General features: G+C 56.2%; 2 protein-coding genes and 1 long non-coding RNA gene across 8 annotated transcripts; 1 reads left to right on the forward strand and 2 right to left on the reverse strand.

Annotated features, from left to right (window-relative positions):
- The first annotated feature begins 20 nt into the window (after positions 1–20).
- LOC114105791 (zinc finger protein 77-like) lies at positions 21–7,893 on the forward strand. Of its 4 annotated transcripts, none has more exons than XM_071604145.1 (5): positions 21–921; positions 1,242–1,426; positions 3,705–3,831; positions 5,198–5,363; positions 5,744–7,893. In XM_071604145.1, exons 3-5 carry the CDS (start codon positions 3,798–3,800, stop codon positions 7,059–7,061), a joined length of 1,518 nt encoding a protein of 505 aa, XP_071460246.1. In that variant the 5' UTR covers positions 21–921; positions 1,242–1,426; positions 3,705–3,797; the 3' UTR covers positions 7,062–7,893. The 4 variants fall into 4 exon arrangements, with proteins under 4 accessions (XP_071460246.1, XP_071460238.1, XP_071460245.1 ...); XM_071604144.1 differs by lacking the exon at positions 21–921 and adding an exon at positions 975–1,072; XM_071604137.1 differs by lacking the exon at positions 1,242–1,426.
- LOC139702640 (uncharacterized) lies at positions 5,062–15,697 on the reverse strand. 3 transcript variants are annotated; one of them, XR_011705210.1, is made up of 5 exons: positions 14,512–15,697; positions 11,640–13,103; positions 10,844–10,913; positions 10,367–10,612; positions 5,062–9,467 (listed from the first exon to the last, which is right to left on the reverse strand). It is a non-coding gene; the product is annotated as an uncharacterized lncRNA (long non-coding RNA). The 3 variants fall into 3 exon arrangements; XR_011705211.1 differs by having other exon boundaries at positions 5,062–6,050; positions 6,180–10,612; XR_011705209.1 differs by having other exon boundaries at positions 5,062–10,612.
- Positions 15,698–23,266, reverse strand: LOC114105792 (zinc finger protein 57-like; the record flags this gene model as incomplete). The annotated part of the gene is made up of 4 exons (XM_071605665.1): positions 22,959–23,266; positions 18,835–18,961; positions 17,591–17,648; positions 15,698–16,574 (listed from the first exon to the last, which is right to left on the reverse strand). Coding segments are annotated over exons 1-4 (1,065 nt in total), but the record flags the coding sequence as incomplete, so codon positions are not given.
- Between the last annotated feature and the right edge of the window lie 991 nt (positions 23,267–24,257).

Below are 24,257 nucleotides of genomic sequence, written 5' to 3' on the forward strand. Positions count from 1 at the left end.
TTTTTTTTTTAAAGAGAGATGGGATTTCTCCAGCGTGGAGGTCCTTAATACTGGCTGCTTTTTGTTGTCAGGCAAGAAACTAGGTTTTACCTAAAGGAACTGCAAAATGGAAAAGCAAAACCAAAGCAACTATTGTCCCAGGGACATTGCAGCCTTTACATTCTCAAATCCTCTAGGAACACCCTCAAAAGCAAATCTAAAAGGTTCTTCAGGGGTCAGGACCCTGGGGGTGCAGCCCTCAGCTCTTTGCTGTGCTGATCTGAGTTGCTGCCTGTTGGCGGCTGAGGTTTGCGGCCCCTCCCCGGTGCAGCAGGGCTCTTGAGGTCCCCGGTCCTGGTGTCCAGCACCAGCTACGAGCGCCGGGGAGTCGTGCGGAGCGTCCAGTGCCCCGGCCCGACGTGCACTCGGAGCCGACTTCAGCCCACGTGGTGATGTCATTGTCTGACTCTGACCCTGCGGGCACCCAGGTCCCCTGTGCCATCCAGTCCTGTCCGGGTTGGGCGTCCCCCGGAGGAAACTGAGTCTGCAGTCCCGTGCACACGTGGTGCCTACGTCCAGGAGGACGCAGAGCAGAGCCGAGCGCAAACCCAGACACAGACGCGGCGACAGGAAGCGCGGCCCAGGCGAACTCCCGGCGCGTCAGTCCTTCGAGCCGCGGTCGGCGGAACCCGGAGAACCGTCCCATCAGAGCAGACGGGGCGGAGCCCAGGAACAATCGCGAGTTTGGGAGCGCGCCCTGCGTACTGGCCAATCAAGAGCTCCGGGAGGAAACCGTCCAATTGAGAGCTCTGGCGTGGGCAGCAGGAACCAATCAGAGGCCGGGCCGGGGCGGGGCTTCGCGGCTGAGCCGTCCCAGGTGAAGGTGCCCGCGCGGTCCGCCAGCCACTGGGAGCGAGCGCGGGCCCGGGAGGGCGGAGGATGGTGAGAGCGGGCGGCGCCCGAGCCCAGGGGCGGGTGCGAGCGGCCTTGCGAATCCCTGCGCCCCGGAGTCCACGGCTCCGCGAGGCCACACCCGGAGGGCGGCGCGGAGCTCTGGCGCCTGGGCCGCGGGCGACAGTGTCCCAGCGTCCGTGTATGAAGACGGTCGGGGCGGGAGGAGCTGGTGGCTAGTTCGGGAGGTGGCGGGGCGGGCAGGGGCCCCGGGTCAGTTTTGGGAGGGACAGCCGAGGAACTTGAGGGGTCAGCCTGGGGCTTTAGGGAGCGGATCGGACCCGGGGTGACCTGCCCTGCCGCCTGTCCAGATCAAAGCCAGACCTGAACGGAGAGGCTGTTCGGAAAGGCGGTGGCCGGTAGAGAGGGTGCTCCTTCTCGGAATCCAGCAGGGAAGGACAGGCGAACATGAGCTGTGAGCGGGAGGCCGGCGGGGACAGGCGGTCAGGTTACAGTTTTGTGCTGGCACCACCCCACGTTCCCCGAGTGACGATTGGTAAGAGGGGATTGGAACACTGGTCGAAGCCCGTGTGAAATAAAACATCCAAACTTAGCCCGCACAGACTTGTATCGAAAAGGATTATTGGGGGACTGGATGTAGGGGACAAGGGACTGTGGCCACATGGGGAGGGGTCTCCTGCAAGCGGCAACCATAATACTGCGGTAGGGGCAGAGGGCGCACTGGAACAGGAGAGTGTTTCTCTCGTGAGGTCCACAGCATCTGAAGACCTGGGTCAGAAGTTTCCTTCGGGGAGGCCTAAACAAGGCTAGAAAGAGCCAGTCGTGGGAAGACTGATGAAGTCAGGCATCCTAGGCGTGCTGGTCCACCCGCCTGATGCCAGCTGGTTCTCAGGAGGGCTGTCTGCAGGCTCAGGGTGCCCTCATGCAGGCCCTGGAAGAAAGCCAAGGCTTGCCTATCAGACGTTTTGTTCCAGTTGGTCAGCGGGGACCAGCAGTTCAGCTATCCAGTATGTGAGAGAGGGTGGGAATTTGGAGGGTCTGGGTCTGATCTCCTGGGCCCACAAGGCACGACCCTTCACGGCTCATGTGCTTTGCAGAACCCTTCTCCAAAACACAGGGTGGGATTCCTTTCCCCTCTGCTGTCTCCGGGAGCACACACTCACCCCGGCTCAAGGTCACTGCCAGCTGTAGCTAGCGGCACCTGTCACAGCTCAGCACCAGTGCTTCCTGATCCAGCTCAGCTTCCATTCCTTGTAAATAGCAGCTTCTTTTGTCTTTTCCTTGTCTTAATGAAGGTGGGAAGTTTTTTTGATCTGTTTTTTTGCCTGTTGCTGTTAGATTGTATTCCAGGGTTTAGCCTGAGTGTGCTTTTGGGGAAAAACGTCTCAAAATAGGAAACATTCATTACCTTTCCATTAAAATTGTAGGAAGACACAGACCACCCCACAACTCAGGAGAGGAAGGTGAAGACTTGGGTGGAAAGGAGTGTAAAAATTGTAGTGACCCTGCCATGCAGGACCCTGTGCCACTTCTCTTTAGTGTCTGAGCATAATGCCCCTTCTGCAAAACACAACCCAGAAAACTGAGAAGTGTCAGTTTGATTCACAGTTTAAATTTGTCAGTTTATCATGAGGGTAAGTAGTGAGGATAAGGATAGTGGATGCTGTTTTCTTTAAGGGATCTTGGCGGGATAATACATTTCTTAGAATCTGCCCTCCCCATTCTTGAACATAGGGTGGATGTGTGATTCTGCTGCATTCTGATTCAGACACGCTCGAAGGGCTTAGTGTGAAGCAGGTGCATCACCTGGTTGGGGACTGGGGTCTGAGGACAGTGTCTCAGCTGAGCCCCAGTGGTGCACCTGGGCTGGCTCAAAAGCCTCCCTTGCTGGGGCCTCCAGCCCCTGGTGCAATGGCAGAAGGAGCCATCTGCTCAGGAAAGCAACTGAGCATTGGGGGGCTCCTGATGCAGATGTGTTTGTGGGTGTTTTGTCCTGAGGTGGCCCTCAAGCTGTTTCCTGTGGTTTGGTTTGGATATGCACCAAGTTGGAGCAGTCAGAGTATAATCTGTGCCAACTAAGTAAATCTATGATGGCCTCACTAAGGGAGAAGCTCATGTTCAACAGGTGGTAGGCTTATGAGTATTTCTAAGTCACAACCTGGAGGGAAGGAGTGGGGGTCCTGAGCACCCAGCGGACCGTCTCTGCTTGCTTCCCATCCATAGTGTAGACCCCTGCCCACGAAAATGTAGAATAAAGGCACTGTGTCCACTTAAATAAAAATTAAAAAAACGGGGTATCCCCCCCCATTCTTTTTGTTTTGCCACTGACCACACCGTTCACAGTCAGGGCCAGTCAGGGTCTCTCGGCTGGGGTCAGTGAGTCCTGACCCACACAATGTGGAATGGTGCACATGGGCATCCTTTTTTTTTTAGTATGGATAGATATTTTGCTCAGCCGTGTCAGTTGATGGGCACTTGGTGGTTTTGGGGTCTGGCTGCTGTGAGATTTGAGCAAGCCACATACGGGTCACCTAACTGGTGATGTCTTCCATCTCTCCCTGTCCTGACTGCCGTCTCAGTCACTGTGAGGGCTCGCCCCAGCTGCCCCTGCCCCTGTCCCCACAGCACCCCGCCAGGGTGCCTGGCATTCCACTTGCTGCCCATTGTCACTGCGCACAGCAGTGTGAGGGCCAAGGGCCCAGGATTCCTGAGTCGATTCCAGTGTCCCCACCTGCCCGCCTCTGCCTTCCCTGCATGACGGGGGGGGGGGGGGGGGACCGTGCCTTTCTGAAACGGAATGTGTGATGTTCTAGGACCCAGTGGCCTTTGAGGATGTGGCTGTGGACTTCTCCCCAGAGGAGTGGGCCCTGCTGGACGGTGCTCAGAGGGCCCTCTACAGGGACGTGATGCTGGAGACCTGCAGGAACCTGGCCTCCGCAGGTGGGGTGGCGGCATTCCTTCCCTGTGTGGGGAGAATATGTCTGTCTTTTTTCCTTTGGGCTAAGAAACTGGAGCATGCTTGAAGAGAGACAAAAGTCTTCTCCAGGAGGCCCCGTGCGGCGGCTTGGGAGCTGAGACAGGAGGATCCTGAGTTCAAGGCCAGCCTCAGCAGAGTGAGGTGCTAAAACTCAGAGAGAGTTGTTTAAATAAAATACAAAAAAATAGGGCTGGGGACGTGGCTCAGTGGTTGAGTGCCCCTGAGTTCAGTCCCTGGTACCCTCCCACACAAAGAAAGTCTTCTCCATGAAACAAAATTTTATATCTTATTGCCGTTTTTCTTAGCAGGTTTTTTTTTTGTTTGTTTGTTTTTGCTGCGAGGGATTGAAGTGAGGGGTCATGTGCCAATGAGCCACGTCTCAGCCCTTTTAAAATTCTGAGACACAGTTTCGATAAATTGCCTTGAACTTGGATCCTGCTGCCTCTGCTTCCTGGGGACCGCCTCACCTGCGTGGCCACAGTCCTGAGGTCCCTGAGTTCTGTAAGTGGGCACAGTCTCCAGTGTCACTCTGGAGCGTCGAAAGCAGCTCTGTGGGTCACTCCTGTGCATTCCACCGTGGTCAGCCACGTGCGATGTGGCCGCTTTGCTGAAGTGAGCCCCACACTCCTGCCCCAGCAGCCTGGAGCGGAGCCGCCCTGCGCAGGCCAGGTGGTGCCCTTCCCTCCTGCCCTGGTTGTGTCCTCTCTACATGGTGGCAGCCCTCACACCCGCCTGAGCTCCCAGTGGCAGCTGGGGACCGAGACGGGATCCCTCCAGGGTCCCTGCGTATGGACACAGGAGAGCAGGCACCCTTGAGGAGCAGTTTTGCATGAGAGGTGTAGGGACCAAGTCCGCCCTTGGTCCCTGCTCCTCCCGTCCCTCCTCTCACCGCCCCTGGAAGTGGCAGGATTGGGCTGTGCCTCTTGCCTAAGGCCTCCCTTGGTGCTGTCAGCGTAAGCCTCCGACCATGTGGAGCTGTCTCACAGGGAGCAGGCGGCATCGGAGCTTTTCCTTTGCCCTGACAAAGCCCAGTACCAAGGTCCTCCCAGGCTTTCTGACTCCCAGGTTCACCTTACAGAATGGGGTTTCCCGGGCTGGGCTGGGCTCAGAGGCAGAGCGCTCCGCAGCATGCATGAGGCACTGGGCTCAACCCTCAGCACCACGTAAATGTAGGATAAAGGCACTGTGTCCACTTAAATCAAAAATAAATATTAAAAAAACGGGGTATCCCCCCCAATTTCTGGGTCAGAATACAGAAAGAAATGTACCTGGGGTCTGTTATCTCACCATTCTTTTCCCAAGAAATAATTGTGTCACCGATTATCCCAGGTTGTGGCTTTCACACTGAAGCCAGCGGGTCACGTTTTCAGCAGTATATTTTGAGAAATGGAATATCCAGCGACGATGTTACAAGAAGGGATGTCTGGTCTGCTTTTGGAGAAAACTGGAGGCTCGATGACCCTGGCGATGACCAGGTGCAGGACAGGTGTTGGAGGTGAGTGCCCTCGGGCATGTGAGCATCCTCTCCCGTGGTAGGCTGACTCAGGACGAAATGAAGCACGTCGTCCTTGCTGGACAGTGGGTGCCCGTGGAGGGTTTTCATAGGAGGGCTTTTATCAATGTGATGTTGACACTGAGAATCTGGAACAACTCGGCCCCGCCAGCAGGGGCCCAGGCAGGAAGTGCCATTGTGAAGGCTGCCGTGGGCCTCTGGCCGGCCGGTGAAGCCCAGGGCCCAGGACCCTGAGGCAGCAGTGCTGACAATAAGCAGGAAGATGGCGCAGAGTAGCCAGAGCCATCGTGCACACCTGCTGATGGGCTGCAGCGGCATGGGACCTGCATGCGGTTTAACAGTGTGCTTCCTGTTTTGAACAGAGGCAGTGTGGTGGACGGCCTCTCCAGCCAGACGGAGGGTCAGCGTGGAGACGCCGTGGGCCACGCTGAGCGCAGGCGTGTCCCCAGTGGAGGTCAGCCCTGGGAACGTACCACGCGTGCAAGGGCCTCCAGGAACCAGCAAGCACCGCGCACTGGACACAAGCCTCATCCTTGTGAGGAACGTGAGCAAGCCGGCGGCAGCCCGGGTCCCCATGCGAAAACTGACACTGCAGAGAGACCCCACGAACGAGGGGACACCGGGGGAGCACCGAGTGAAGACGTGGGAAGTCCCAGTAGCAAACAATCTCTGAAATGTAAGAGATGCGGAAAAGTTCTCTCTTGCCCCTCATCCTTACGGGCTCACGAGCGGGGTCACCGAGGGGAGAAAAGGCACGCGTGTGCCGTGTGTGGGAAGGCCTTTCGGTATCACTCCTACCTTGCGCGGCACGCCAGGACGCACACCGGGGAGAAACCCTATGAGTGCGCGCAGTGCGGGAAGGCCTTCAGCTGCCCCTCCTACTTCCGCGACCACGTGCGGACGCACAGTGGGGAGAAGCCCTACCGCTGCGCGCACTGCGGGAAGGCCTTCAGCTGCTACTCCTCCTTTCGGGACCACACGAGGACGCACACTGGAGAGAAGCCCTACGAGTGCACCCGCTGTGGAAAGGCGTTCGCGTGCTACTCGTCTCTTCGGGAACACGGAAGGTCACACAGTGGGGAGAAGCCCTACGACTGTGAAGAGTGCGGGAAAGCCTTCAGGTACCCCTCGTCCCTGAGAGCGCACCTGAGGACGCACGCGGCCGGGAAGCCCCATGCGTGCGAGCAGTGCGGGAAGGCCTTCAGCTGCGCCACCTACTTCAGGAGGCACGCCAAGACCCACAGTGGGGTGCGCCCCTACCAGTGTGCCCAGTGTGGCAGGGCCTACCGCTTCTCGTCCTCCCTCCGCATCCACGCGAGGACGCACACCGGGGAGAGGCCCTTTGGCTGTCAGCAGTGTGGCAAAGCCTTCGGCTGCGCCTCCTCCCTCCGAGAGCACGTGAGAACCCACAGTGGGGAGAAGCCTCACCGCTGCGGGCAGTGCGGGAAAGCCTTCAGCCACCCTCAGTATTTCCAAAAACACATGCGGTCACACAGCGGAGGGAAGCCCTACGAATGCACCCAGTGTGGGAAAGCCTACCGCGGCTCCTCATCCCTGCGCGTGCACATGAGGTCGCACACGGGGGAGAGACCCTACGAGTGCAAGCAGTGTGGGAAAGCCTTCAGGTACCTGGCGTCCCTGCAGGCCCACAGGAGATCACACGCTGGAGAGGAGCTTTGAGAACACAGCGGCGTGGGACAGGCGTGGGACGTTGCTCCCTCGCCCTAAAGCCCTTGGGATAGGAAGAACACACCAGGGAAGACCCTATTTAAGTTCAGAAGGGGAAACCTGGGAGGGAAGTCTCTCCACTGTTACCAACGTTTACCCTTCAAGTGCCTCGCCTTACCAGGGCTCCCTGATGTTTAAGTCTCTTCTTGGTGTTGCTGACCTGAACAGTGAACCCCCTGTTGGGTGCCATCACTTGTACTGTGTATATTTCATTATATAAGACTTCAAATAATAGGGCGTCCACGTAGACTTGTCTAGTACACGTTATGATTTTGGACCTATGGGTGCTACCGTGTACAATTTGATGTGATTTTACATTAGAAGCTTTCTCTGTATATTACTTGATGAAAACTTATTTATTCGTATGCAGTGCTGAGACTTGAACCCCGGGCCTCACAGCCCTCATGAGAAGCTTTCGATTCCTACTTTTGTTTCCAGTTTTGAGGTCAGAATGTGACTGTTGTTGTTGAACTTGCTTTTCTAGTCCACAGGTGCAGGTACTGGACACACACACACTGTCTACCTTTCTCTTCATTCTTCATTATGGAAAGAGGCGTCTTCCTTTGCTGCTAGTGGACTCATGTAATGCACCGGAATTAGTAATTCTGGAAGGTTCTTCAAAGAGTCTCTTCCCAACTGATTTGTGATCATATTTTGATCTTGACCGGATATTGGACACACTGCATTGCGTTGAGAAGACAGACCCTCTGGCATAAAGGTGAAAGTTCATGTATCAGTGGTCCCACTGAATTGGCCATCACCATGAATAAGGCTGGAAAGTGTATGTCCTGAGTTCACGAGAGGACAGCGTGTGAGTTCTGGGATGTGGAAGTGGATAACCAGTATTCTCAGTAGTTTTTTTTTTTTTTTTTTTAATATTTAGTTTTAGGTGGGCACAATATTTTACCTTTACGTGGTGCCGAGGATCGATCCCAGTGCCTCACGTATGCCAGGCGAGCGCGCCTCCGCTGAGCCCCAGCCCCGGCCCTTTGAGTAGTTTTATTGGGAGACAGGGTCTCATCAATTGCCACCCATTTACCACGGTGACCTGTGGTCCTAGGTCAAGCACATTTTTCTGATTATCTCTGCCAATCTAAAATGGCGCAAAAGCAAACCCGGCACCCCTCTTGGCACACGCTGCAGACTGTCCACACACCTCGCGTCTCGTGCCCTCCTGGGCTCCGCGCTCCCAGGTTCCCCTTGGGCTGCAGCTCTGTGGTTCCCTGACATCCCCCCCAGCCCTTCCCCTCAGCTCTCCTGTCACCTGGTTTCCGCGGTGAGCACCTGTGTCCTGACAGTTATGTCGGAGCTGAGAGCCCGTGTCCTTGTAGGGCTGCTGAGGCAGCTCGTCTAGCGGATCTGTCACTTCATTCCTGTTGAGAGCCACAGCCAGTCGGAATGGCCCCTGGCATTTTGCCAGAGTAATGGTTGAGAGGCGAGCCCTTAAGATGATGCTGGATTGATTCAATTGTATATAGACCCCTGCTGGCCGCCTCAGGCGCCCGCTACTTTGGAGTTCTCGCGGGAAGTCCTGGGGAGTTCGCGTTGGTTGGTGAAGTTCCGGTGGAGGGTGGAGGGAGTTCCGGTTGGTGTGGTGTGCCGGAGAGGAGCCGCGTGGGTGGCGTTGGGGAGAGTCCCCGGGAGTGTGCGTGGAGTGCTGGTGGAGTTCAGCAATAAAGTTTCCTGTTTGAACACACAAGTGCTTTGTGGCGGCTCGGTGATTTGTGCCCAGCCAGACTGCGGCACATTCCCAGCAGGTAGTGGTGTCATTAGTGCCGGTGGCTTCAGAGCCCATCACAGATCTCTGTGACCTGGAAAGTCAGAGCCGAGGTGGAGGACTTGATGGCCTTTCTCTGGGGTCACAGTGGTTCACACTGGTTTCCTTGGGAAGGTGCCTTAGCACTCGAGGCACTGCATTCTGCGTGTGTGCAGAGGACTTGGCACCCACTCCGAGGCCTGCGCTCACCGTGTCCCATGAGTGTGCGAAGAACCTCGTTGCACTCCTCTGGGAGACACTGCATACCGTGCCCATCGCCCGATCATCTACCGCCTGGCCACGGCGTAAACTCCGCTGACTGTGGCCCCAGGCGCCTCACATGGCAGCCTGGATTCCCACCGGGTCCCCTCTCCTGTTTGGCAGTACCGGGGCTGGGTGCAGACGTCATGCACGCTGGGCAAGCGCTCGGTGCTTTTCATCTCCTCTTCTGGGACGGCCTCAGAAGCTGCAGGCTGGGCTCCATTTGCAGTCCTCCCACTCATCTCCCAGGAGCTGGGATGGAAGCCTGGGCCACTGTGCCCGTCCCCTCGTTTGACATGTTGATTCCAGATGATGACAGAAACAAGACAACACCAGTCACTCTGAAAAGCAAGTCAGAAGTGTCGTGGAGTTAAACAGGCACCTGAGAAAGACTCCGGAAGGTGCCGCTTCCTGATAGGACTTTCAGAGCAGCCCCCGGTGGAGAGGCGGGGGTCGTGACCAGGCAGCGGGTGGAGGGACACAGCTTCTCGGTGACGAGCGCACGTCCTGCCAATGAGAGCCCCACGGGGTGAGGAGGAGCTGGGGGTGCTTTTTAGGTCTTGGGTCTGGAGGCAGAGAACACCTGGGGCCCTCAGCCAGGGCGCTCACAGCCCTGGCACAGCCGGGCATGTCCCCCTAGAGCTGCACCCCAGGCTCTGGGCATTTTTCTGAGCAGCCTCTTTCTTTTTCTTTCTTCTTTTTTAACATTTTAGAATTTGTTCTGGTTAGTTACACTTGACAGCAGGATGCACTTCAGCTCACGGGACACAAACGGGGGCAGCTTTTCATTCCTCGCTGCCCGGCTGTGGTCCCCCAGGAGCCTCTGTGGTGGTGTGCTGGTCACCGTCTTCCCTGCCCCCGTGCCCCCTCGCTCTCTCCCCTTTGCCAAAGGAGGCCCCAGGCTCTGCCCTGGCACCAACAGCCACAGTGCAGCCCAGGCCGTGCCGGGGCTGCCTGAGAGCAGAACTGCACCTAGCAGGGCCAGGGCACAGACCGCACCCGTCACAGAGGCTGCCCAGCTGTGTGGACAGTGCCACACACCCTCCCACACAGCGCCAGTGTTCCTTTGTCAGAGTCCAGCAGAGCCATTGCTCTGCAAGTGCCCCCCGAGCTGAGCGAGGAGCACCAGCAGAAGTGGCGGAAATGACCAGATCCAAGGCATCCCAAGCTTATCTGCTGAACTGTCACGGACTACCCTGAGCCCAGCATGGCGCCCACCGGCCAGTCCTGAGGAGCTCACCTCCAAGGCAAGTGGTTGGGTCCAACACTGATGCAACACTCTGACACAGTGGCCATCTGTCTTCATGGGACCGTTTAACTGTCACCTGGCTTCCTGAATTTGCTGTGTCCTAAAGGTCTGCAGCCTTCTGGGCAGCATTGGTGAAAGTTGTGTGCATGACTCACTGTGGCTACACCGCCACCTTTGTCGTGACCTTGGCACAATAGAAAGGCCCTGGAGTCCTGGGCGTCTGGAACTCTTGCAGGGCTAAGAGCAAGAAGAGCCCGTTACTCTCCTACAGAAAACCCAGGGGGCTGGGGATGTGGCTCGAGCGGTAGCACGCTCGCCTGGCATGTGTGCGGCCAGGGTTCGATCCTCAGCACCACATACAAAAACAAAGATGTTGTGTCCGCCGAAAACTAAAAAATAAATATTAAAAAATTCTCTCTCTCTCTCTTTAAAGAAAAGAAAAGAAAACCTAGGAAGGGTCACACTCACCTAGCACATGTGAGATGCTGGGTTTAATCCTTAGCTGCACAAAAAAATAAAATACAGGAACTGTGTCCACCTGCCAATAAAAAAAAAAAAATATTGAGAAAGTTGACATGTTACTTCCCGAGATATTTTTAATTCTTTTAAAAAGAAGAAGGAATAGCGATGCTGCCACATTGATGTCCCTAGCAGCTCAGTTCCCAACAGGTAGCTGTGGGGCCAGCCCAGACGCCACTCAGTGGACGAGTGGACAGGGAACTGTGGCACACACGGAACTCGCCTTTAGAGGACAGAATCGTGGGTGTGCAGGTGAGTGGATGGAGCCGGAGGGCACCAAGTCAGTGAAGTTAGCCAGTCCCCAAACCAAAGGCCCAGTCCTCCCTGGTAAGTGGGTGTGACCCACGTGGGGGGTGATGGAAGAATGGTGCAGCCCTTTGTTTTGGGGCTGCGCCGCGCCCAGCCCTGGGCCAGGTGATCTGAAGTAGTACTTCACACACAGAATGTACTTGGTCCGAGCACAGCTGGACATGAGGAGTAGCTTCTATAGTCTCCAGCAGAGTAGGGACGATTTTGAATGTTCCTAACACAAAGAAATGACAAATGTGCACTGCAACAGATATGCCAATCACCCCAACCTGACCGTCAGATACTCTATGTGTGTACTGAAATCTCCCACTGCACTTCACACATCGTCCGCCCAATTACTAGGTGTTAATGCAAAATAGACATTTTAAATACACAAAGCATCAGAGTGTCACGTTAGGTAACATCCCTTTGCATGTATTAATATATGATAGCTTACTGTGAATATTTGTCGTCTGTCTTGATCTTCAAAAATAGACACTGGATGTTCTGGGCCTCTTCTGTACTCGAGACTGCTAGGAGTGGTCATCCAGGCTGGGAACCAGGGAAGACGTCTTAAAGGTGCCCTGATCTGCAGGACTGCCATTATGATGATGCATTTCTTCCAGCTCCACTCTTTCTGGAACATCTGCTTTAATAGCTGGTGAGTTGGTGTCTGCTAGCTTTTCATTGCTGTGTCAGACTAACTGAGGAAAACCAGGTTGAGGAGTAAAGATTCACTGGGGCTCCTTTTCAGAGGTTTCAGCCTGTGGTCGGCCAGCTCCATTGTTTTGGGCCTGCAGTGATGCACATCATGGCGGGAGGCTTTGGTGAAGCAGAGGCGCTCACCTTATGCGGGGAAGCAGAGGAGGGGCCAGGCACAAGATACGTCCTTCTAGGGCATGTCCCAGTGACCTCCCTCCTCCAACTAGGCCCTGTCTTGTATCTTATTTAGAGACAGGGCCTCACTGAGGTGCTTGGCCTCTTGCTGAGGCTGGCTCTGAACTGCCATCCTCCTGCCTGAGCCTCCCGAGCTCCTGGATTACAGGGCTCCGCTGCGCCAAGCTGGATCCACACACTTGTGATCACTCTGTAAGAGGTCACTGGAAATGCCACTTGCTAGATGTCCTAAGTCTTTACTTGCCTGGGGTAATGGGCACCCCTGCCCGCTCCGCCCTCCTGGGAGCCTTCCCTTGGGGCTGCCTCCGCCCACCCGGCCCTCCCCACTCAGGAGGCGGCCCTCACTCCCAGAACCGGGAGGGGCATGGAGCTCGCCCTGTCCTCCCTGGGAGGGGGAGGGGGAGGCTCTCGCCCTGGTCTCACCAGGACAGGGCCACCTATGGGGCGTGCTGGCTCCCTGTCCTCTCCTGAGAAGACACAGGGACGCCCGTTCCCCTGCCCCTCTGGGAGGGGACAACTGCCCGTCTCTGCCCCCGGGAAAGGACCGTCCTTCTGAGGCCAGGAGCCAGCTGCCTAGGACAGGGCCCTCATGGACGTCACTGCTAGCGTCCCCCTTCCCCAGGCGCGGGCAGTCCCCGCTCCTCGCAGGACGCTTTCATTCGGGGCCAGGAGAAGGTCATCTCTGGTGACAGCTGGCCGGATCTGAACCGTGACTATCTTCATTTTTGCCGTCGCTGTTTGTCCCTCCGTCGGGGGACTTTGGACCACAGGCCGAGGCCTGCGCAGCACTGCGGCCGGAGGTCCTCGGGCCTCGCGCCCTGTCACCGAGTCACATGGGCCGCCGCGTCCTCCTCCCCCTGGCCCCGCGAGGCTCCGCAGGTCTGGCCACCATGGGCAGCACTAGGCCAAGGGTGCTGCTGGGTCTGCGGCTGCTGAAGGCGGTGCCGGGGCACGGGGCCAGCTGCCGCTCGATGGTGCCAAGCGAGGACACAGAGGGCCACGGCCGCCCTAACTCTGCTTCCACCTGTCAGAGTGACAAAGGGGCAAAGTACTGATGGCTGGGCTTCTGGAAGGGTCCCTGCCACATAATGTCCCAGACACTTGGTCCTCTGGCTCCTGTCCTCAGTGGCTTGGGCCAGTGGGAGGTGGGCACCTATTGCAGGAGAAAGGCCCGAGGACCCGTCCAGTTGGCCCCCCAGACTCCTGGGGGACGCCCAGGGAGCCGGCCTCAAGGCGGCAGCAGAGCCAGAGGCCCCCCCCCCACCGGCTGAGGTCCTGCACTAGCCAAGCCTCCGCGGGGACTTGTGAATCTCCCCATGACCGCCCCGACAGCCAGGGGCCAGGAGCTGAGAACCAGGCAGCCGTGGCCAGCAGCGGCTACCATGAGACACCGCGAGAGCTGGGGAAGGAGGAAGGCCCAGCCCAGGGGGACGGACGGTCCCTCTGACTGGGGACTGAGCACGGCCACCTCACCACCGAGCCACAGCCCAGCCACTGCTTTGTTTCGGGACAGGGACTGGCTAAGATGCTGGGATCGTAGGCATGTGCCCGTTCCTGCCTACATTTGTTTATTCAAGTAAAACGATATAAAATTGAAACACCTGAGAACAATACCTTACTAAAATAATATGAAAGATTTCAAACTGTAAAATAAAAATGAAATTGTGCTTGTGCTCTTGTCACATACATGACAACTTCTATGAGATAATCAATAAGATGGTTTTGTGGGAGCCATTACACTGGGGAGACTGTGGAGATTTAACATCCAATTTTGCTTCTAAGAATGATAAAATCTGAAATATTTATCTGGGTTTTTCCAGTGGAGCTCTTGATGGTGACAGAAAATTGAAATTTAAGAAACATTTTTGAAAAGAAATATAGATATGAAAAACTTCCAGGAGAAACCTACCCTAATGACAAGCTATAGCACGCTCTTTGTCATCTATTTATTTAGGTGCTGGAGATCAAACCCAGGGTATTTGACCACTGAGCAGTCCTTTTAAAAACCTTGTGAGACAGGGTCTGGCCCCCAAACCCGTGGTCCTCCTGCCACCATCTCCTAAGTGCCTGGGATCACAGGCAGGCACCTGTGCCCAGCTAGTGTGCACTTTATTTAGGAGTACGCACCCTTAAATATCATTTCTCATGAAACTTGTTAAAGTATTCGTGAAGCTTTCACTTTCTGACAGTTTAAAAGGATTTAATTTTATAATGATGGTAACTATTTGCCTTTTAAAGGTAAAACACAAATCCAACTGGCACACTGTGGGTTGGGGTTTTAGTACTCAGGACTAGGAAACAAAATCAAGAAACACGACAGCCGTGCAGAGACACGTGATGTACTAGTCTGTTCTCCACTAAAAAGAAAAAGAAAATAAAAACCAGAGAAAGAATGTCTTGGTTTAGAACCAGGTGTGGTGGCTGGCACTCACCTGTTATCCCAGCAACTCAGGAGGCTGAGGCAGGAGGATCGCATGTTTGAGGTCAGCCCCAGCACAGTGAGGCCTTCCGCAACTCAGCAAGACCCTGTCCATAAAGGGTGTGGGAGGCTGGGGGTCGGGCTCAGTGGTGAAGCACCCCTGTGTTTGTGTGCTGTGAACTGATAAATACAATCAACAAGAGTGTAAGTGCTACTCTAATAATATTTAAGTAACAGAAAAACTTAGTATATAAAAATCAAACCTATTGTTACATTAAAAATGCATTTGAAATCACCATGGGTGCAGCAACTTCAAAATGAGAAAAGAGTTAAGTGAAGAAGAGCATCAACCACTCCCCTCTGCAGTATAGCTGAGAGGAGCACTTCCTTAGGTCCGTGCAAGAGTGGGATGCTCGTTGCCCATGGGTCCATTTTAAGCATGAGAGGTTAACAGTATGTGGGTATTGACAGTATGGGCTATTGACAGTATGTGGTATTGAGACAGCACGTGGTATTGGCAGTATGGGGTATAGACAGTATGGGGTATTGGCAGTATGTGGTATTGAGACAGCACGTGGTATTGGCAGTATGGGGTATAGACAGTATGGGGTATAGACAGTATGTGGTATTGAGACAGTATGTGGTACTGACAGCATGGGGTACTGACAGCACGTGGTACTGACAGCATGGGGTACTGACAGCACAGTATGGGGTACTGACTGGCAGTATGGGGTATTGACAGCATGTGGTCTTTTTCTCCCGTGTACTGAGGTTTTTACAGCATTGAACATGAGTTTGCATGGAGTGACCCCATATTTGTCACAATTACTGATTTCTGGTGATGCTCTTGGGTGTTCTGCGGGTGACTGATGGCTAGAGCTCCTGAGTGTCACATGCATTCCCAGGCGCCTGCCCAGGGCGCCTTCTTGGCGTGGTTTCCAAGGAGCCACCTGAAGCCACTTCCCGCGCTCTGCTCTCCCGGGTGGGCTCCCCCATGACGATCAGGGGTGGGGCCGGCCGAGGCTCCCACGCTGCTCACGTTCATCGGGCTTCTCTCCAGCATGAGGTCCCGGTGACCTTGACACGACCTGGGATCAGGGGTGCCTTCCCTCCTCTCCCACATTCGTCCGACGCGGGGAGGCCACCGGAGGCTTTTCCACACCGACCCTGGGAAGGGCCCCCGCAACGTGGGCCCTCGGGTCCTCGGCGGCGGCGTGCATGGCCCCGTGCGCGCGCAGGGTCTCGGGCAGGCTGAAGGTCTTCCCGCAGCGCGCGCACTCGTAGGGCTCCTTGCGGGCGTGGGTCATCTGGTGGCGCTGCAGCGACTGCGGGTACTTGAAGGGCCGCCGGCACTGCCCGCAGGCGTACGGCTTGGCCCCGGAGTGCGTCCGCAGGTGGTTCTGGAAGGCCGACGGGTAGGCCAGGACCTTCCCGCACTCGCTGCACGCGAACTCCCTCCGAGCCCCCGCCGGGCCCGCGCCGCGCTGGCCCTCGGCGCGCTGGCCCCCGCCGCGCTGGCCCTCGCGGGTGTCCTGGGCTCCGTGGTGCGTCTTCCTGTGTCGCGTGAGGGACCTGGAGTGCTGGAAGCCCCGGCCGCACTGCTCGCACGCGTAGGGCTTCCCCCCAGGGACGGTCCCCGCGGGTCTCCGGGAGGCGCGGACAGAGTCCTTCCCACGGACCTCACTCCTACCCGGCCCCTCGGCCGCGTGGTCCCCCGTCGCCCACGCCTGGCCCGCGTCGCTTCCGCCTTCAGTGCGCGCCGCGAGCTGTCCCGTGAGGGAGGCCAGAGGAGGAAAGGTCCCCGCGCGCGGCTCCTCCCCGCTGGCTTTCTCTCCGTGGCTGCCCAGGAGCCAGGGGCAGGTGCAGGCCGGTCCGCACCCCCGACGCCCACAGGGCCACTGTCCACAGGGCCACCCGGCGGGCCTCCCGGGGCAGGAGAGGCGCACGAAGGCTGCGGCACAGCCGGGGCGCCCGCACGGCCTCGGGTCAGGAGCACCTCGCGCACACTGGCCGGGACGAGGGCCGGGGCTGAGGGGAGCCTCGCCGCCTCCACTGAGGCTGTCCTCCACACGACCTCTGCCAAGAAAACGGGAAACGTCTTATAGCGCGATGACAATGGCGTTAGCAGGGAAGTGTGGAACTCTGCCTTTGCATTCAGCCTCGTGAAGTTTCTATTCTGAACTGTCTAAAACGGGGAGAGACAGGCTCTGGAAGAGGCCCAGGGATGTCATCACTAAACAGCTCTGACACCGTCCGTAGATCAGTGCGACCCTCACATGGCACCAGTGTGCAGTGTGTGACAGTGACACACCGGTCCCCACACACGATCATGTCAGGAAGGGCACTGATGGGTGTACAGTACTGATATCTGTCCGGGGCTGGGCTGTAGGTCCTCCAGGGCTGGCCTAGTACCGGGTGGCACTGGGTTCCACCCTCAGGACCACAGGAAAATGGATAAATAAATAAAACGAAGGCACTGTGTCCATTTACAACTAAAAAGATCTTTTAAATATATATGCAATATGTATCCGTACAAAATAGGCTTCCCTCTAATAGTCTATGAATTGTTTCATTTAGTACTTAAATAAAATTCAAAAAATTTCTCATTAAAATTCCTACAAATCAACAATTTAGAACCGTGAGGTCCCCAGACACGAGTAACTCCGTTTTACTGCTGGGACTCCATCTTAACCCAAACTGGAATTACAAACTGCCAATAAAAGGAGGATCACAGTACCCATCCCCCACCACCCTCCAGGCCCCTCGGTACAGAGCTCTGCCGTTCCCCAGCCACCTGCCCCTAGGTCCACCGAGCCCGCTGCCCCCGAGGTCATTTCCAGCTGGTTCTTGTGCCTCCTCCAGAAGATTGAAGCTTCCGAGGGGCGCTGCGCTGCGCCCTGCAGAAGGCCCGCTGCAGCCATTCTCTGTCAGTACCCTTCCCAGCACAGACTGTCAGTGTGGAACTGTGTGTCCAGCTTCCCTGGCAGGACTGCACAGGTCTACGAGCTCCACCTTGTAATGGTTTTCCTTAAAAAAAAAGTCACGACCTACTGGTCCCCAGGGACACCCTTTCTCTTACGAGTGCGACTCACCTCAGGCGTGCCCCTTGGGTCTCAGGCTCATCTTCCATGGGATGGTCTCCAGAGTTTTCTAAAATGTGGGCATAGGAATTAATTCTTGTGAACCTTGCCATTTTATGTTCCTCAGATATTTCCCCTACACAAAATCTGCTGAGAAACTCATGTCCTGGCTTTAAATGGAGCCTCATAACTGAAACAGAAAAAAGCAAACACACTGGTGTGTGTGTTTGTGTGCATGCATGTGTGTGTGCATGCATGTGTTTATGTGTGTATGTGTATGTCTGTGTGTGCATGTGTGTGTATGTGTATGTTATGTGTGTGCGTGTATGTCTTTGTGTGTGCGTGTATGTCTTTGTGTGTGCATGTATGTCTATGTGTGCATGTGTGTATGTATGTGTATATGTTATGTGTGCATGTATGTCTATGTGTGTATGCATGTGTGTATGTGTGCATGTATGTTATGTTTATGTGTATTATGTGTGTATGTGCATGTCTATGTGTGTATGCATGTGTGTGTGTGTGTATGAGTATGTGTATGCGTGTATGCGTGTGTGTGTGTATGTGTGTGTGTGAGAGAGAGAGGGAGAGGGGAGAGACTCGGAATTTAACCCAGACCCTCTACCACTGAGCTACACTCCAGCTCCCTTCCCCACTTTTAAACTTCTGAGGTAGGGGCTGGGCGCTCGCCTGGCACGCGTGAGGCGCTGGGTTCAATTCTCAGCACCGCATACAAATAAATACAATAAAGGTCCATCAACAACTAAAAAATACATTGAACAATTTTGAGGTAGCGCTCCACTAAGTTGCCCGGGCTGGCCTTGAATTTGTGCTCCTCTCCTCAGCCGCCTGAGTGCCACCGTGCCCAGCTAAAACGGGAGAAAGTCCCTCTGGGCAAAGGAAGATGCCGAGGCAGCCGCAGTCTCAGGAGGGTCAGTGCAGCCCAAGAGGCCAAATGGCATCTAGTTCACTCAACAGTGAAATCATCACAAGATTTCAAACAAGAGACCCGAAGCCACCTGCGAAACCTACACTCCCTCCAGTGACACCGAAGAAGCTTCATCTTTAATCAAGGCAAAAGTAACATCTGTTTAATTTGTGTATTTTAATTGTCACAGAAGAACTCTGAGGCTTAGCTCTGGGCCAGCCGACCCGTCTGTCTGAGATCCCAGCGTGTCCCCATGTGAGGTCCAGCCTCTGGAACAGGCTGAGACAAGCAAGGAACGTTCACTTCCCACAACTGGGGAGAGGCACCTCACCTACTGAGGCCAGGTTCTGCCAGGTCTCCAGCATCACCTCTCTGTGCAGGTCCCTCTGAGCTGAACTCAGCAGTGCCCACTCCTCCAGGGTGAAGTTCACAGCCACGTCCTCAAAGGTCACAGAGCCCTGAAAGAGCCAACGCGTGGTCAGGAGGCTGAGTCCGAAAGCACTGCCCAGCAGGACCCGGCGTCCAGGAGGTGGGAACAGATTCTCTAGTTTCCAGCGTGCACCACGCGGTGCTGTAAAAGGCCAGGTCTCCGAGTGCCCCTTTCTCTCCCCCAGATCTAGCCAAGGGAAGGAGTGACGAGAGCTGGCTGGACTGTCTCCTGTCACCTGGAGAGCCCTGCCTTCTCCCCGGTGCTGGGAACACAGGCTGCCTGCGGCCGAGCGGTCCCGGGCGAGCAAGCCCAGCTCCCGCACCTCCGTGACCCGACCTGCCCCGCCCTCCCCGCAGCCCCGGGCAGAGGAGCGTCCACCCAGGCCGCTGCCCTTGGCAAAGCAGCAGGAAGGACAAGAGAAGCTCCTCCAGCAGAAGCCTGGGGGACTGTGTGGAGACGCTCCTGACCGCTCTGCTGCCACAGGGCATCCTGCGAGCGCCAGTCCACCCGTCAGCACTGGACCGGGAGACGCCCCTACGTAGCCCGCACCACTGGACCCCGGGAGCGTTTCTCAGCAGGCCTCAAGTTCCACATCCCTCTCTGCCGTCTCCTCCGGCTCTTGGCACAGGGGGCTACGGGCAAATAACATAAAGGCGGATGGACCTTTACTGTATTTGCTTTTTTATATTTATTTTATATTTTATGTTTCTATGCACTGCTGGGAATCCAACCCAGTGCCTCACAGGTAGGAGGCAAGCGCTCTGCCTCTGAGCTACGACTCTGCCCCAAGAGAACCAGAATCTTAGTAAACATGATTAAGTGTGCAGCACTCTGAGTTACTGCCCACATGCTGCTGCTGTTTTTAGAGTGGCTGGGAAGCAGCTCAGTGGTAGAGGCTTGCAGACCACTTTCAAGGCCTCAGGTTCAAACCCCAGTACTGCAAAAAATAACAAAGATAACAGACTATAAAAACTAATTTTAATTCCTAAATAATAATTTGAAATAATGTCAAGTTCCAAAGTATATCTAATAAATGACATGAAATAACAACCAAATGGGAAGATCATGAAACATTAAGATCATTAAATGTTGCTGAATGACACCAAAGCAGACCCAGGAGAGACAGCCTCGTTCCAAGAGCAGCCCTGCGTGGCCACACTGAGCACCTCCAGCACACGGGGGGTCTGAGTGGACGGCACAGTCGGCCCGGGCGTGTTTTTGATTTTATGGAAAACTGCTGAGTACTGAGGTGAGGGACACATGCCGGGGACAGCCACATTTTCTACAGGACTGAGGAGGGAGGGTCCCTGAAACACATCGAGGCCTTCACTCACGATGGTGGCCAGGAGAGGGTGACGACACAGAAGGACAGAGAGGAATGGAAGGTTCTGAGTCAGCACCAGCTGCGGATGGTCCTGTTTCTGGGGAAGAGCAACCACTGCCCGTGGCAGTGGACATGGTGGGCGCTGTGACACACAGGGCAAGGGCCGTGGTCATCTGGGATCAGCAATGTCTTCACCATCTCCAGGTGACCAACTCAGTGCAGACGGGCTGAATGACAAACAAGGCTCTGGGATCTTGCAGCCCAGTGTCCTGATGGCCCCGGAGCACAGGGTGTTAGGCACATGGGTACACCCAGAGTGCCAAGCTGCAAAGAGGAGACCACCCAGCTTCGCCCCTAGGAAAAGCCCCTCCATCAGCATGGAGTCGAGGGACAAAAGGAAAACCTCCAACTCAAGAAGATCCTCACTGCACCCACCAATCAAAAGGAAGCCGGGAGAACACCAGGCGAGCAGAGGCCCTGGGAATGAGCACACACGGGCCGGTCACCTGACACACGGAGGACTGCTGCCGCGGATGGAAGTGCCCAGACTCAAGGGCAACCCGAAACACCCCTCAGCAGGCACAGGAGACTTGCTGCACCCGCCAGTGACCACCAGGAGACCCTGCTTTATACACTACATGGACAAAAATGAGTGCGAATCCCAAGTGTTGGTGATCAAATGGAAGAAATAAAAACATGATGGTGGGGGTCAACTCATACACTCTATTAGCAAATTTCTAGGAAATTAAACTTATCCAATTTACAACCCCATATTTTTTCCTCCAAAATTTAGAAACTGAAGATGCATTTTGCATATGGAGACCAAAACAAAGATTGATGTAGGAAACATGAGGCCAGACACCCAGAGAATTTGCAGGAAGCAGGTTTATTAAAGCTCTAGTGGTACAGAGAGGAAAACTGCAAAATTCTTTTGACATTTATACTCAGTGAGTGGTTACATAAGTTATTTTTTTTTAAGAGAGAGAATCTTTTTTTTTTTTTTTGTAGATGGACACAACATAATGCCTTTTTTTTTTTTTTAATGTGGTGCTGAGAATCGAACCCGGGTCCCGCAGGCGAGGTGAGCGCTCTACCGCTGAGCCACAATCCCAGCCCTACATAAGTCATTATTTTGGGTACTGGGGATTGAACTCAGGGGCACTCCACCACTGAGCCACATCCACAGCCCTATTTTTTTTTTTTTTTTTTAAATTTAGACACACGGTCTCACTGAGTTGCTTAGCACCTGGCTTTTGCTGAGGCTGGCTTTAAACTTGTGATTCTCCTGCCTCAGCCTCCTTCTTGCTCCATATTCTTAGGAGGGACAGAAGGGAGTTTTTACCAAGAAAAACAGAAATAGTAAATTTGGCACAGCAACCAGCCTGACTGCAAAGGTAACTGTTAAAAGAGGAACCTTGCAAGAAAGGGACGCTTCAAACCACAATGAGACATTCTCTAACAATCCTGCTGGCAGGGAGCACTGTTATGATTATGGTAGGGGCCTCTCTGGGGTCTTACCTCAGAATGACTACAGTAGTACTGTCTATGACATCATCGAAAAATAAACGTGAAACAACAAGCCCATAAGCTCTAGAATCAGTGAGTTAACAGGATGACCCACAGCCTCCGCAAATCCTGTGAAAGAGGCCAGTGTGTCTGGGTGGGGAGGGCATGGTTAATATTTTTTAAACTTAATGTTCAAACCAAGTGTTTAGGAACAACCTCGAAACAAACCACTTGCAAGCTTACATGCACCAGGGTGGCTCCTGTGAGGAGAAACTGCTCCTGCTGCGGCTGCACCAGGCTGGAGGCCATCCCAGCTCACCTCATGCACCGTGGGCTCAGCTGGACGCAGCCTCACCTCCCTGCCCCACACCCTACTCCTGTTTCACATCACCACTGACAACCTGGGTGGCAAAAGACCCCGCCCCAGGGTCTGAACACAACAGCAGAACTACTATTTCCAAGGTTCAGGTAGAGAAGGACATGCTAAGGCACTTTTTATGTCGTTCAGTAACTGGAAACTGTCTCTATGGGAAAACAGGCCTCAGCTAACTGCAAATGCACCGGCACTGAGCGCGCTTCAGCACTGAGGTCCCATTTTACAGGACACAGTCACCTGATGCCCCCACTGGAGGAAATGCAACAGGGACGGTTGTAAACGCTGCACCTTGTGGGAAGAGTACTGTGTCGTTTTTTGGTTTTTTTAGTAGTTTTTAGTTGTAGGTGGACACAGTACCTTTACTTCTCCCACGTGCGAGGCCAGCGCTCGGCCACTGAGCCCCGCCCCGCCCCAGAGTACTGTTTTGGGGACCACAAGACCTCTCCACCTGCTTCACCGTGGGGGGCCGAGCGCCTCCGCCGCCACCGCGGTGGGGGGACCCTGGGAGGCCTTTCCGCGGCTGCGGTCTCGGACCGCCCAGCATCACCAGGCGGCGCGTCCTCGGCAACTGCGAGACACCCGGAGACGCGGGTCCACGTTAGCTGAGATCTGAGGCCCCCAAACCAAGCCCAGGGGACGGTGACCAGGGCATCCCAGCCCGCCGAGGCCCCGCGCCGACCATCCCCAAACGTCCCCTTCCCCACGCGGGCCGCGAGGCGGACGCCGGTCCTCCGGCTCCGTCCTCCCGGTGTCGCCGGCCCGGTCGGGGGAGACCTGGGGCCGCTCCCACGCGCCCAGGCTCCGGCCGCCTGCACTCACCATCCTGCGCTCCTCCGCGGCCACGCGACGCTGCAGCTGAGCGGGGAACCCTCACGGGGAACCCTCCCGGGGACGCCGGGGCCGCGCTCTCCGTCCCCTGACTCTGATTGGACCGCGGGTCTCACGCCGGACGCTATGATTGGCGGACCCCCAGTTGCCGACCCCCGGCTTTCTGATTGGACAATAATGCAGGGCTCCCGCCTCCCGAGAGGCTTTCGATTGGACAGTGGTCGGACCCCGTCGCGTTGAGTAAACAGTTCCGGGTCTCGGCCCTGGCTCCCTAGGTCGAACCTGGGCCCCCATCCAAAAAGGAGCACGCTGAGCGGACGCCGCGCTGCGGGCAGAGGCCGTGCCATCTTGGGGCCGCGGTGAATAAGCTCGCAGGAGGACCTCGCGGGGCGGGCTGGGCGCCTTCCCGTCTCCTGTCGCTCAGAAGGCTGAGGAACTGTCCAATCCGGAACGAGAGGGGCGTGCCCAGAGAACCACCCGGAGCGCCGAGGGGAACCCTAACCAATCCAGGGCGCCCGAGGCGGGTCCTTGGGAATCTGTCCAATCGGAGGTGCAGACGTCGGAAGCGCGGCCCAATTAGGGGCGGGGGCGCGGCTGAGCGGCCCTGAGGCCGCAGGTGCGGGTCAGCGGTGACCTGCCCTGGCTGCGGGGCCCAGGAGGGCGGAGGGCGGAGAACGGCGGCGGCGCCCGAGCTTGGGCAGGGACTGCTGGAGTGGAGTCCGCGCGAGTCGGTGGCCCGGCCCTCCGCCCTCGCCCGCGGCGGGACCCGGGGCGGCTCGGTCCCCGGAGCAGGTCCTACTGCCCCGGGCGCGGACGCAGGTGTCCAGGGCCCCTGCCAGCGCGGCGGAACGGGTCCCTCGACTCCTGCCGCACCATCGGCCGTTCCCGCCGCCTCGCTGCCCGTAGGGCCGCGGTAGTGCCCACCTGGACACGGACGGCGGGGTAGACGCTGAGACCCAGGCCTCCATCCGCTGCTGCCCTGCACGGTCCTCGGTCCAGCCCGACCTCCCGACCTCCCGACCTCACGGCTGCCCAGGTGGCCGGGCCCCACTCCACCGCTCTGGGCGACCCGCCTGCTGCGCACCCCAGACAGCGCGGTGGGGTGACCCGGGTGCCCTGCTGGGGGAATGCCCGACGCCCCTTCCTCTTCAGGACCGCGGTGGACACGGATGTCGACCCCCATTCCCCGCCCAGAGACTCTGGAGGTCAGCTCCCCGCCACCTAGAGGTGCTGAGGTAGTGGGCAGTGGTGCGTGTCCGTGGGGGGGGCGTGGCCGGCCTCGACCTCCGT

The sequence above is a fragment of the Marmota flaviventris genome, chromosome 1, assembly GCF_047511675.1.
Source record: "Marmota flaviventris isolate mMarFla1 chromosome 1, mMarFla1.hap1, whole genome shotgun sequence".
Classification (NCBI taxonomy): domain Eukaryota; kingdom Metazoa; phylum Chordata; class Mammalia; order Rodentia; family Sciuridae; genus Marmota; species Marmota flaviventris.